Source organism: Rhopalosiphum padi, chromosome 1 (genome assembly GCF_020882245.1).
Source record: "Rhopalosiphum padi isolate XX-2018 chromosome 1, ASM2088224v1, whole genome shotgun sequence".
Classification (NCBI taxonomy): domain Eukaryota; kingdom Metazoa; phylum Arthropoda; class Insecta; order Hemiptera; family Aphididae; genus Rhopalosiphum; species Rhopalosiphum padi.
This window is the reverse complement of record NC_083597.1, coordinates 2532291-2547212: the sequence shown is the minus strand read 5'-3', so window position 1 is coordinate 2547212 and position 14922 is coordinate 2532291. Positions and strand designations below refer to the sequence as shown.

Genomic DNA, 14922 nt, shown 5'->3' with positions numbered 1-14922 from the left:
ATAATAATAATATTAAATTGTACAATTTTAGAAACTTTGTGTCCGTTGTTATTTTTAATTTAATTGTGTATTTTATTATTTACATCATATTAGTATAATATAAAATAAATAATACATCGATTGATAAACATTCCTTTTATAATTATTTATGTAAAAAAATTATCTTATTTTTTTTTTTTATATTTGATGAGATTTTAACTATAAACTATTAAACCTCATCAATTATGTAAAAAATTAACTAAATATTATTATATTGTGAAAAAAAATGTACACTATTAAACAGAATTTTAACTAATTTACAATCAAATAAATAAAATTAATGACTTATTAACGGTGTTTTAATCTGCAAATAATACCATAGTTGGTGGTTTGTAATTTTAACACTGTAGGTAAGTACATAATATTCCAGTCCAATAAAAAAGTTAATAACATCATATTATTCGTATTGAATATATTTAAATGTTAATATATTTTTACCTGTATTAGACCTAATACTTTTTTATGCTATTTTTTTATTTTAATTTAACGCAATTCACTAGATAAAATATTATGGTCGTTTATAAATTTTGTTGTCAGCATGGTCATCCATTTATATGATTTTGATGATTATTGTCAGTAGATAGAAAATATTATGCACTACTATATAAGTGAGGTTTTTTTTAATGGATAAGTGGCTAGCGTAAACCATAATAACCAAAACCAAAACTTTTAATAGTGATAATACGATAGCTATTTGTTATGCTATTTCAATAAATGATTATAATAATTTGTAAAAGTGAAATTGAATAAAAATATGGGACATAATATAAAAATTGTTTTTTATTAACAATATATAATATAATATAGAATGGAGTACAAAAAATAGATTATAGCATAATATATATTTTACATAAACATAAAATATACATAAACAAAGATAATATTAAAATATTTATATATATATAAAAAAAAAATAGTATGTATTCAATAAAGAAGATTTTATAGAAAAAAAATACAAACACAATTAATATATAACTTTCATAATTATTTTTTTTTTTTGTCACGCAAATATTGTATTATTAGTATATTATTTTATATACTATTGGTTTAATAATATTGTGACGACTCAACTATCGAGATCTTTTCAATTTCAAAGAATATAACATTTAACAAATTATTATTATACGATTTGATCATAAAATACTGTAAAATAAACATTATCTAAAATGCTCATACAATTACAACGTGTGACTATATGATATACCTACCTAATATATGCTATACACGTACATGTTTTAAATGTATATAGCTGACTTGGGCTCGGGTTTGACTAGATTGAAATGTTTATTGATTTAGTATCCACTGCTACCGTGATGGTAATCGTGTTCTCCGTGATGTTCTTGGTGTTCGTAGTGTTCAGGCTGGTATGTCTTAACCGGGTATGGCACTGGAACGGCGACTTTGACGGGCACTTTAATCGGATACGGGATAGTCTTGTACACTGGATACGGCACTTCCTTCTCGACCGGATAAGGGATGCTCTTCACCACGGGTACGGGGTACGGGCGTTCGACTGGGACCTTAACCGGATAGTGGACGGGCTTCTCGACCGGGTACGGTACGATCTTCTCGACGGGTACGTGCACGGGGTATGGGCGGTCGACCGGAACTTTGACTGGTACGTGGACTTGTTTTTCGACCGGGTACGGCACTTGCTTCTCGACGTACACTGGGTACGGTTTGTCTACGTGTACGGGATATGGGCGATCGACAGCCACTTTGTAGGGTACGTGTACTTCCTTGACCACGGGGTAAGGATGTGGCACTGGAACTTTGACGGGGTAGGGTTTCTCTACGTGCACAGCGTATGGTTTTGGTACTTCAACGGTGTACGGCTTGTCGACTGGAACGGCCACCTTGACTGGGTAAGGATACGGCTTGGCTACTTCCACGGGGTATGGTTGTGGAACATTTTTGGTTATGGTCTTGATGGGTACGTGGTGTTGGTACGACGATTGTTGATGGCCACCGTATGCGTAATCTCCGCCGATGTTTGCATGTCCTGAACTGTAGTCACCTTGTACGGCACCGAAATCACTGTGTCCGGCACTGAAGTCTCCATATCCAGCACTGAAGTCTCCGTGTCCAGCACTAAAGCCTCCGTGTCCGGCACTAAAGCCTCCGTGTCCGGCACCAAAGTCTCCGTGTCCGTAGCCGCTACTCGCGATTTCAGAACCACCGTGTCCGTATTCGAATTCAGACACGCTTCTCTTGGATTGGTTATCGTCGGATTTTGCTGTCTTAGCCGACTGTTCTGCGGCTAAGGTGTAGGCGCACAGCGCGAATGCGCACACCGAAAACAATATTACTTTCATCGTAGGTGTGTTCGTGAGTTAGTCGTCGTCGAACCTGCCGCAGACCGAGCTGAATGTGAATGGTGCTCAATTGTCGGCGTCAGGCACTTTTGTAGTCAGCCGTTGGTGCTCCTTCCGGGAGTGCCAAAACCGGGTTATTGCTCCCACCCGTCGAATGTGTGAGTTACGTATTTTAACTATTAAAATATCATCTTCATAACATATTTCCACGTGGAGGCTAAAAGTTGTTTTATTCTATATCAATATAATATTATCCACGCATGGTTAACAGAACAGAAATTCCGCCTTGTGCACATTATGATATTCGTGTTATATTATTCAATCGGATTTACTGAAACGTTTAAATTATTTGTATACAATACAACAATTTATGTTTAATGTTCACAGGTTATAACTACTTAGAAATTCAATCAAAGTACTAAAAACGGTAATCATGTTGTGAACATTTTGTGGTAAAATGTAAGTAACTATACTTAAAAATGAAGTGTATACAGAACGTAAAAACACTGGTTATCGTCATAATATATGTATTTATTTTATTCAATCAGAGTAATAATTATAAGTAGCACTCTACTTAATAATTTACGACGTTCAATAGATTCAGCATCTTAGGTTTTTATACGTAACCTGCTAATATACTAATTTCCTATCATTAAGTTTAAAATTAATATTATAATATTTTCATTTACATATAATTCATTATTTAATCTATAATCCTCGTGATAATATGTATTACACAACATATTATAATATTATTCATGTAATTATATATATATATATATATGCTTAATATTTCGTTATTCATTTTACATTTTTTGATTTTTTTTACTAAAGTTCTTCCATATGTAATTTTTATATTGTTTTAATTTTCAATTTTCTACCAATATTATTAACATTTTTTTTAATTTCTATTAAATCACATATATTTAATTACTTTATAAAACAAAAGGTTAAACTATTTATATAATCATTTTTTTAACTATAGACATCAGATAAACGCTTCTTTTATCATTTTTTAATTTTAAAGAAAGATTATTGTATTTCTTTAATGTTGTGCTTTCAATGAACTTCTATTTTTTATTGATGATTTCAATATAAATTGAATAATATTTTACTTTTGAAAGTTATTTTCGAATATAAATTAGATTCTGCTTTATATATATATATATATATTTATATAAGATAAGATAATTTACAGTCTATACAATTAACAACACGCATCATAACCAAATTTGATATTGGCAATGAATCAGGGGGTCTGAGTGGGAAATTCACTTAATGGAGGAATTTTATTTCCTTATACTTAATACTATTAATGTTTAAATTTAGATTTTTAATAATCAGATAAATAATTACATTGAATAGATATTATATAGACATATAGTTGACAATTTTTGTATGTATAGTCTTCAAAAATTAAAAATGAACTTTTCTTATAAAAATTACTTATATATTCTTTAAAATATAAATATTCTTATTATTATTATTTTTTAATTGATCTTTAATGCTCATTATTGTTTTATCAAAACTATGTAAGCCTAAATATAAGAAAAAACTGATTTTTGACGTTTTATCTATGCATTTTAGTGATTTTCTTCTATAGGTACTAAAATACTTTTTTTTAAAATTTTATACTGCTATAACAACATTCGTACTCTATTTATAATGCCATCGTAGTTAGTTTATCTGAAACACATATAGGTTTCATTTTAAAGTCGACGAACTATATAGTATGACCCTCATGATATAGGAACCATTAGGATTTAAAGAAGAACGACGTTCGGGATTTGTGTCAACAAATATAGTGTGAATAGTTTTACCGCACTCAGGGTTATAGCTGTTCTCCATTTTTTCTTTTCACGGACCTGTGCAATCGATGTACGTTTGAAAACTTTTTTGGATTTAAGTTTCAATTTCGATTAAGCTCGTATGTATACAATATTATATGTTTGGAAGCCCAGTCGTTAGTGCATACGGAAGTTTTATATCCGTATATTTTTTTTGTAGATAAACTTGATACAAACTTGATGTAACTATATATGAATTACATGAAAATTCAAACATAGTGGTGTCGATGGCAAAAAAACATTTCATATTTTATATTAAGTTTAATTTGGCCTATAGACGCAACGTCACGTATTTACGGGTACATGTCTAAAACAATAACGAGACGGTATGAAAAATTTAATCGGGTCAAAGATTGCCGTCAGTGTGATGAATATTTTATATATTATCTAAACTACATAAATGTATAATATTATTTTGTCTATACGCTACAGTGGATACCTTCATAAAAATATTTAATATGTTTGTGTTATTTCATGTGTATCAAACATATATAAGGATTGTTACAGCACAGTGCGCAGTTATCGTCTCGATCTACTCGAACTACTCACCCCCGATGTAATGTTATTATTGATTTAATTTTTAAAGCATTGATTATACTATATAAGAATTATAATCTTACAAATAATTATATAATGACTTTATAAGATTAGTTAGTATAGGTTTTAATAACTACCAATACCTAATCAGTAATCAGTTATATAACACAATTTTATGAAATAATACATTTTCTAAATTTCTTCAAGAAAGTTTATTCCCCAATCTAAAGTAAATTAAAATCTCCCAAACATTATTTTTATACAAAAAATTAGTATTCAACAATGACAAAATACTTCAATGTATTAAATACAAACAGCTAAAAATACAACTACAGTATTCACTAAAGTCTATATTTTGTTTCAATATAGCTATTGGACGAGTTTCAGATACAGACATTACAGATGTAAAATAGAATACAGTACAATAATATAAGTGAAACATGTTTATTTATATGTTTAATAACAATAGAAAGTTATACAATATACATTGACGTACATTTATATATTTGTAATATACATAGATAAAAGGATAGGATTGATATATAAGTATATCAAAAATGGGCCAATATAAATAATACCCAAACAATTACACCATTGTATCGTGTATAGAGTACTATAAAGGATTTCACGGATCTACCAGTAATAATAATATTGCCGATAGAACTATCTAGATCTTTTCACTTTTTTCTAGAAAAAAAATACGATCAAATACGATAAAAGATTTTCTTAACATTTCCATTACATTACAAAGAAAAAAACATTCAATTAAAATAAAAAATAGTTAATAATTGGACTTAAATGTAGTGTGACTAGATCAAGGAGTTAGTTAGTTTAATATCCGCTGCTACCGTGATGGTAATCGTGTTCTCCGTGATGTTCTTGGTGTTCGTAGTGTTCGGGCTGGTATGTCTTAACCGGGTATGGCACTGGAACGGCGACTTTGACGGGCACTTTAATCGGATACGGGATAGTCTTGTACACTGGATACGGCACTTCCTTCTCGACCGGATAAGGGATGCTCTTCACCACGGGTACGGGGTACGGGCGTTCGACTGGGACCTTAACCGGATAGTGGACGGGCTTCTCGACCGGGTACGGTACGATCTTCTCGACGGGCACGTGCACGGGGTATGGGCGGTCGACCGGAACTTTGACTGGTACGTGGACTTGTTTTTCGACCGGGTACGGCACTTGCTTCTCGACGTACACTGGGTACGGTTTGTCTACGTGTACGGGATATGGGCGATCGACAGCCACTTTGTAGGGTACGTGTACTTCCTTGACCACGGGGTAAGGATGTGGCACTGGAACTTTGACGGGGTAGGGTTTCTCTACGTGCACAGCGTATGGTTTTGGTACTTCAACGGTGTACGGCTTGTCGACTGGAACGGCCACCTTGACTGGGTAAGGATACGGCTTGGCTACTTCCACGGGGTATGGTTGTGGAACATTTTTGGTTATGGTCTTGATAGGTACGTGGTGTTGGTACGACGATTGTTGATGGCCACCGTATGCGTAATCTCCGCCGATGTTTGCATGTCCTGAACTGTAGTCACCTTGTACGGCACCGAAATCACTGTGTCCGGCACTGAAGTCTCCATATCCAGCACTGAAGTCTCCGTGTCCAGCACTAAAGCCTCCGTGTCCGGCACTAAAGCCTCCGTGTCCGGCACCAAAGTCTCCGTGTCCGTAGCCGCTACTCGCGATTTCAGAACCACCGTGTCCGTATTCGAATTCAGACACGCTTCTCTTGGATTGGTTATCGTCGGATTTTGCTGTCTTAGCCGACTGTTCTGCGGCTAAGGTGTAGGCGCACAGCGCGAATGCGCACACCGAAAACAATATTACTTTCATCGTGTGTATGTGTTGATCGCAGATCTAACTGAATGTGAATGTTGATCGATTGTGAGCACCCGGTGCTTTTGTAGTGGACCACCGTCGCCTCCCAGTATAGTACACCAACCCGGTTATTGCTCCCACCAGTTGAATGTTCGAATGATGTATTGGATTTAATTTGTAGCATCTTCATTACGTATACTCGTCTCGAAGCAAAAGTAGTATTAATACCATTGAATATACAGTTTCAAAAAACGTCGTTTCCGTCTTAAGAAACTACATTCACTTTTTTGAATTTATTTTTTATTATTTTATATGAAAAAAAAGTTGTTACCATCTGTGGCTAAGCCCTCGTCCATTATTTACTGTGGAAGCCAATTTAACTAAAACAATTGGTAATAACTTAAAATAAAAAATATATATTTATGCAACTGACTACTACTACAACGATACTTTCAGTTAATTATAAATTACAATACGCATTTTGTTTGTTTTATTTTAAAAATTCAACAATAGTGTTTTCAAACGTAAATTGTATTGTTTTGGTACATCATTGTTAATTGACAGCTATCATAAACAGTCCAGTATTTCTTGTTTTAAGAAAGAGTGCACGCGTGTTTTATATTTTTTTTGTATAGAAAATAAACGCCTAATATTATCATATCGACACGTATTTAATTTCGTTTTTTCGTTTTTTTTTTATACTTTATACTGTTGAGTAGTAAGTTACTCTGTGCTCGTAAATCACATTCAAATTGATAAATCAGGGTACAGTACAAACTTTCAAATTTAGCATTTACCAATTATATTTTATGCCTTTATCTTAGAACCATTGTGAAAGTAAATTTTGATTTGTTTTTTTATTAATGTTATCACAATTATATCAGTTATAGATAATTTTATTTTGCACTGATATTTTCAATTTCATTGGTTTTATTTTATTTTTAATAGTTATGGATTTTTCCATGCACAGAGAAATGTTTTTGACAATTGATGTGTATTTATTTTATTTAAAATTGTATTCATGTACACTGTACAGCAACAGCTTTAACAATTTTGGAATACAGTTTTTTGTTATCAATAAACAAATTTTATTTACACATAAAATATTCAACTACTTTGAGTATTTTAAATTATTTAGATGCCATTTTCACATTTATAATTTAACAATTATGTACACGTTGTGTAAAAACACGAACGAAAATTCGATACTATTGAAGGCTAAAATAATCATTTTGGGTATATTATTATTTTATGTTACAAAATGAGTTGCGATTGTTTAATTAGTCTCAAGTATTGAACGTGTAAGGTGGTATTCATATTTAGGTCAAACGACGTAACTATTAAACAATGTACAGTAGTATAGCAGTATAATAATAGCTGTGCCGCTGTGGATTTGTGTGAAAGTATTATAGATGATGGGTTAATTATTTAATTGTGTGGAATTTATTATTAGCCATTAGTTACACACGAACATATACGGATGTTCATACGTACACGATAAGTCATAGTGTAGCAGTATTATACCTGAATCCCAATTAGGGGTAACTATGTAGTTATTAGTTAAAGGGTGGTAGTCAACGGCCGCCATGGGCTCGATAATTCTCAGAGACCCTTCATTCCTTAATACAATAAATCGTAGGTGGTAAAATGTTAATCGAGTCTGCTTGCGTCACCACTTGTTATTTTTAAAATACGTAATAATTATAAATTTATGTCAAAATTAATGTTATAATAAAACAGTTTAATAGCGTATGATATACCAGAAACAAAAAACAAACATAGTCGATTTCGATGAACTCGTTCAGAAATGTAGTACGACGAGTTTTCGGCGGGTGATGGTTTTTCAGAATATAAAATATACACCTTAGGCGTAATAATAAATACTGAGAAAGTACAATTATTCAGATTAACACGCTACTACCTATTTTATATATTTATGTGATGCACCAATTTTTGGTGTGTTTTGCAATTTGTAAATATAGCTTATGCTAATATTTTAGTTTCCTCAATTTGTTTTTTTCAAAACCACAGTACAATAATTGATCTACAACCGACAAACTACATTTTGATATTTAACTATAAAATATCGTATAAAACCATTCAACGAGCCTTTTAATGTCACATTTCACTATCAATTTTTACATTATAATATACACGCAGGCATATCTATCAACAATATTATGATATTAGTCCAGCTTCCGTCGAGTTTTTTTACTGCCCTTCGTTCGTTTTGGCGTATGCGCGATTTCCATGTACTGTTTCTAGACACGTTCGCCCAAAACTTGAATATATTTTTTTTTTTTTTTTAATTATATTGTAAAAAGTTAATAATAATATCACCATATTTGAACGTACGTAAAAGATTCGTCAAACACAATATTATTATTATGCTTTGAAATATTTTAAAATCCATTTGACGTACATTCGAACACTAAGTCGGTTTGTCGACTCGCCCATTTACACACACACACACGAAACGATCGTCATCCACGACTCGCATAATATTATGTTATTGTGTTATGAGGGAGGAGTAATGATATGACTATCATCGCGTCTTTATGCACAGCGATATCGTACGAGCAGACGACTTTATGTCATTAAAAACTCCTACGATATATATATAATATACATCTGTATGATGCGTACGAGAAGGATAAATCGTGTGACGGGATTTCGACTTAAACTTAATACTATTACACAACCGTTTGGCTCGAAATCGAGAGTTGGATGGAAATGAAATTATTACTAGGTTGATCGTATTTGCCGTCGTCCCCTCGCAAACTAAATAATAATGATAATATATGTTGTAGGTCTATACGCAAATGAATCCATTTATAATGACTAATGACGTTACGAGAGTTTGGATATACGTAGGTACTTACGTTTCAAACGAAATATAATTTCTACATTATTATTACTATTACTGTTACTTATAAATATTATATTGTTATTGTCGTCGTCGTCGTATAATGTGTTTTCAGTCGAAGGACTCAAAGGAGTAAAAGCTTTTGAAAACTTTTTTTTTTAATGTATTTATTTTCATATAGGTATGTGTAGAGTCGTGCTACTCGTATTACCTGTATAATACAAATTATGAAAAAAAATTCAAAAATTAGTATTGGTCATCGATGATGGTCTCACTACATGTCCACATTAGATATATATTATTGTATAAATATATGCTAATGCATTTTACGATAATAATATTATAGTGTTGCAATTTTCGAACCATTATATTGTATTATTAAGAACTAACAATAGATTTACTTGAAAACATTTCGTGCGATTGTTTTATAATTATAAATAATTATAGTATAAGTATAATTTGTTGCGAACGAGAATCATAATAATTAATCTAGTCCGCGAATCCGGCAGCCACCTCCTTGTTATTATTGTATACAGTTTTACGTGTATTCTCGAACGTTCCATTTCGGAATTTAATAGACCAGTTTGTTTTGTAACCATATATTATATATGATAATGACCCGTTCTCATAACATAATAATATTACTACACATCGTCGACTGGATGATATCATAGGTTATATTGAAGGGTGTTGTCCGCCGGCCGAATGTTCGTTATTCAACCGAAACGACCATAAAATATATTATAGATAGGACGAGTTTTTTTTTCACTTTTGCGGATTCTGTCCCCATTTAATAGTCAACGAATGATCGTCGTTGTGAAATAGAAACACGTCACGTTCTCAGCTAAATATTCTTATCATTATTTTCGTTTAAAATATAAACTCAAATACATAAAATAAAAATTTTAAGACACTTTTAAGACAAAATATTTTATTTATATAGTACACATGGATATTATATGGTTTATTAAATTCGTCACAATTTCTATCTATACATATTATTATATTAAATTGTATTCTTACAATTTTGTAAACATAGAAAAAAAACGTATATTAATAAAAAATGTAATTAAAAAAAAAAAAATTATAATAATAATGTATACATATATTATATTGAGCTTATACGAATAACACGCGCAGATATTACGTCGTCCGTTCATATAATGTTATATTATTACATTCACGTCGCGTGCGAATTAAACTATCATTGTATTAAAGTAATATTGCAACGGCCCAACAGAGTTGATACAACTGTGCGGTGAAAACTATCGAGATCTTTTTTTCGTTTTTCTCCCTAAGAATATTGTATTAGATATTGAACACGAACACTGTGTTGATATAATAATATTAATATTATTATCGGTACGATTTGCGACTTGATTTTTTTTTTTTGATTATCATGTTAGCTCGCTAACAGACCTACTCGATCTCGCGAATTTGATTTTGGCTCAACGAAAAAAATAAGAAGAAGAATGATGGAATTATATCATATTATTATATATTACGCGCGAGTTAATATCTGGTAACTTTGGGTGAGGGATGGGGTCGTATGTGTGGGGGGACGATGGATGGTGGTGGTGACTAGCTGCTTACGGCGGAGTCAGATTAGTATCCGGAGCTGCCGTGGTGGTAGTCGTGGTGTTCGTGGTGTTCGTAGTGGTCGGGTTGGTACGCCTTGACCGGGTATGGAACAGCGACTGGCACTTTGTAAGGCACTTTGACTGGGTACGGGATGTGCTTCTCGACTGGGTATGGCACGGCCCTCTCGACTGGGTATGGGATGTGCTTCTCGACGGGCACCGGGTATGGGCGGTCGACGGGTACCTTGACTGGGTAGTGGACGGCCTTTTCGACGGGGTAAGGTACGATCTTCTCGACGGGTACGTGCACTGGGTACGGGCGGTCGACCGGAACGCTGACGGGCACTGGGACGTGCTTCTCTACTGGGTATGGCACTTGCTTCTCGACGTACACTGGGTACGGCTTGTCTACGTGCACTGGGTATGGGCGGTCGACTGGGACCTTAACGGGCACCGGCACTTCCTTGACGACTGGGTATGGATGTGGCACTGCGACCTTGACTGGGTAGGGTTTGGCGACGTGCACTGGGTACGGTTGGGGAACGTCTACGGCGTACGGGCGGTCGACTGGTACGGCCACCTTGACTGGGTACGGGTAAGGCTTGGCCACCTCGACGGGGTAAGGGAGAGCCACGCTCTTGGTGATGGTCTTGACGGGTACGTGGTGTTGGTACGAGTGGTGTGCGCCGTATGAGCCGTACGAGTCGTGACCGCCGAAGTCGGCGTAACCAGCGCCGTAACCACTGGCGGAGACGAGTCCGTGTCCGTAACCGGAGGACAGGATGTCGGCGTGGCCGTAGCTGTCGGCCGACACGCCGCCGAAACCGTAGCCGGTGTCGAACAGGCTCCTCTTGCCCTGCGACTTGCCGTCGACGGCGTCCTTCTTGGCCGACTTGTCGTCAGCGGCCAGACAGTGGGCGCAAAGCGCTAATGCGCACACCGCGAACAGAGTCGATCTCATCGTGTGTGTGTGCTTTACGTGGCGGCGATCGGGTGGCTAATAATACGGCGACGACAGTGGCGGCTGCAGACAGGCGTACTCGGCTGATCGGACTGGACGTGAGTGTTGCCCGTTCGTCGGCGTCCGGCGGTTATGTAGCGTTCGGTCGCCGCCGCCGTCGCCACCACCACCGCCGCCACCGACCCGGCGCGGAGGCCGGTTTTTCGCTCGCCCCACCCCGCCGCCGCCGCCGCAGCACCGCGGCCGACGGACAGACCTACTTTCTACGTTATACTACACCCGCGGTTCAGTGTCACATATTATTATTATTATTTTACTTGGTCTATTATAGAGAGGCAATAACACACAGCTCGCTAGACCACTTTTGTTTTTATTTCTATCGGTTTCGTTTTTATTTTTTCCTGCCGTCCGCTGCACTACAACGGGAAGAAATCGAGATTTGTGCGTCAAGGTCGACGTCGGCCGGCGGACGAACGCTCTTCGTCGCTTCACACACGCGCACACACACACGCGACAATAAAATTCCGCGCGTTATTGCTGTCGTTCGGCTGTGGCGGCGGCGGCGGCGGCGGTGTTGTTGTTCTCGTTCCAATATTATACCTTTCGGCCATCCGTCCGATACGTCGTTGTCGCGTCCTCTTCTCGTAATTATTATATATGATGACGATAAATAATATCATTAAAATACGGTCGTTTTCCGTCCGCCGAACCGATTTTTCGGCACCGCCGTGAGACGACCGACAGGAGTCGGACGTGGTGAAAAATATCGTTTTCAGAAGTCGGCGAACGGTGTTGGACGGAAGCTGCTTTATGCGCGGCGTACGCGACATCACGTACCCGCGGTTCGTCGTCTACTGCGCGTCGCTCATCGATTTAAAATAAAAATTAAAAAAAAATGAATGACTTTACGCGTGTCACGGGCGAAAAGCGTTTAATATTTTTCGTCTTCTGAAATTCGGCGTGCACGACTTTTTTATGCGCAATCGCCGTCATATCGCATGCATTTTTGGAGTTTTTGCGTTTATCACGACTATATACTCATACGTATATACTCACTGCGATTGGCAGCAGTGCGGCGCGAAAAGAGCTTTCCGACTCCGAGTGTATGCATACAACAATATTAAAATAATATGTCTTAACGATGATGATAGTGATAAAATCGATAAACTACAGAACGAAACTGCAATTAATCCGCGGCACGCGACCTGCGGCCGCCACACGACGTGACATCGGCGGTGCTCGAAACAGAACAAATATTTTTCCGTTGTTAAACATCGAGATATTTTAATGAACGCGCGAATTCGCAGCCCGCGAGACTTAGGAAACACTCGTCCCGTACGACCGAAAGTGTATAATTGATATTTCATAGATAGTTTTAGTAGGTTTTTAACGAAATTCTGTTTATACGATACACGGGTGCACACTATATGCGTGTATACCTGATTTTTGTTTAAAATGTCTAAACGAAATTGACCACCGGCGAGCGGATATATCATATAAAAATATTTCTAATTCGTAGCTCGCCGTCTGCGAGAACGCTCGCGAAATACATGAACGTGTCGGAGTCGGTTTGTAGTGGGTAAGCGTAACGCTGTATATATATACGTCAAACGCGCAGAAAACAAAAACCGATAGAAATTCCGGAGCTCACCGCCCGTACCTCAGCCCGCAGTAATATACCGCATAATATAATATTATAATATTATTATGTGTATATAACGGGGTCCGTCGGGACCCTTATATCTGCCGCGTAAGGGGTGGGCGCAGTCGTATACATAATTTGTGCGCTCCTTTATTAAAATAATTCGGCCGCTGATTGACAGACTGCGGGGGTCGCCGTCACCCCCACCACCCGCTGCCCGCCGTCCCGGATGCTGCAGTTATTCGATTTGGACCGGCTGTATATTATACACGTCACATTATATGCGCTTGCAGGGTCAGAGGGTTTTTCTGTTTTCCCCGACGCCCGCCGCCGCTTTTCGCGGTGCCGGCACCACTCGGCATATACAGCACACTATCAGACGACCGCTCTCTCGTTAGAGGCATCTCGTCGGTCGACCCGTGACTAATACCTGCCACAGCAGCAGTCTGATGACATTACCCGTAACATAGCTGTTTACGCGATAGCCGGCTTTTCGACTCCGGACCGCGTCCGTGGTCACCCCTCGGAGAGGAAATCATATTATTATTTGCTCTCGAGAGCGGGACGGACGTCAAATTTTCGGAAAAATCTCTCGACTCGCGTCGTAGAAGAGTGCAGCAGTAGGCGCGCGCATGAATAATTCACGAAAAATCCCCTCGCCGGACGCCGAACGAATTGGTGATTAAACGCCGCGCACACGCACCGGCGATCGTCATTCGATGACGAATAATATTGTGTCGACGCGTCAAATCTAACACAATATAATAACATTTTATTGCACAGGCGATGTACTCCCGATGTGTTTCGTATGTCAAAAGAACGCATTGAATTAGCCAACGCATCGTACCCGAACACGCGCATGTCGTTAGATTTCGACCGACGTTGTGTAAATTGTAACCGTTATATTATTGCACGCGTGAATTCGTTTTCTACGTGACAATTAAGTAATAATGTGTGAAAATTACTCACGACTATTATTTTTAATGATAGGAACACGGAATATCCTGCAGGTGAATTTTTTTTTTCGAACATTCATTTGTAATTATTAAAGTTTTAAATGCTGAACACTAAGCAATTCACTAGGTATTTTCTTATGTGAATTCGTTTTTTTTTTTTTTGATATTTCAATTTAAAACCAATTCGAGTACCTACAGATCTGTCCGATTTTTACCGTTTTCAATAAGCTCATAATATAGGTACACTATATTGGTTCGTTGCTATTAATACGATAAATTCTATTTTAATTTTGTTTTTAACCGAATAAAAAATATCAACACAAAATTAGATATTTTATTT

The 14922-nt window shown here is 36.6% G+C and overlaps 2 protein-coding genes across 2 annotated transcripts; both read right to left on the bottom strand.

Annotated features, from left to right (window-relative positions):
* Positions 1-801: 801 nt before the first annotated feature.
* On the bottom strand, positions 802-12110 carry LOC132918644 (uncharacterized). The gene is made up of 3 exons (XM_060980034.1): positions 11052-12110; positions 5587-6616; positions 802-2374 (listed from the first exon to the last, which is right to left on the bottom strand). The coding sequence occupies exons 1-3, from the start codon at positions 11982-11984 to the stop codon at positions 1332-1334; spliced, it is 3006 nt and encodes a 1001-aa protein (XP_060836017.1). The 5' UTR covers positions 11985-12110; the 3' UTR covers positions 802-1331.
* Positions 5169-6646, bottom strand: LOC132931899 (skin secretory protein xP2-like). The gene has a single exon (XM_060997983.1). It carries the CDS (start codon positions 6590-6592, stop codon positions 5570-5572), a length of 1023 nt encoding a protein of 340 aa, XP_060853966.1. The 5' UTR covers positions 6593-6646; the 3' UTR covers positions 5169-5569.
* Positions 12111-14922: the final 2812 nt, after the last annotated feature.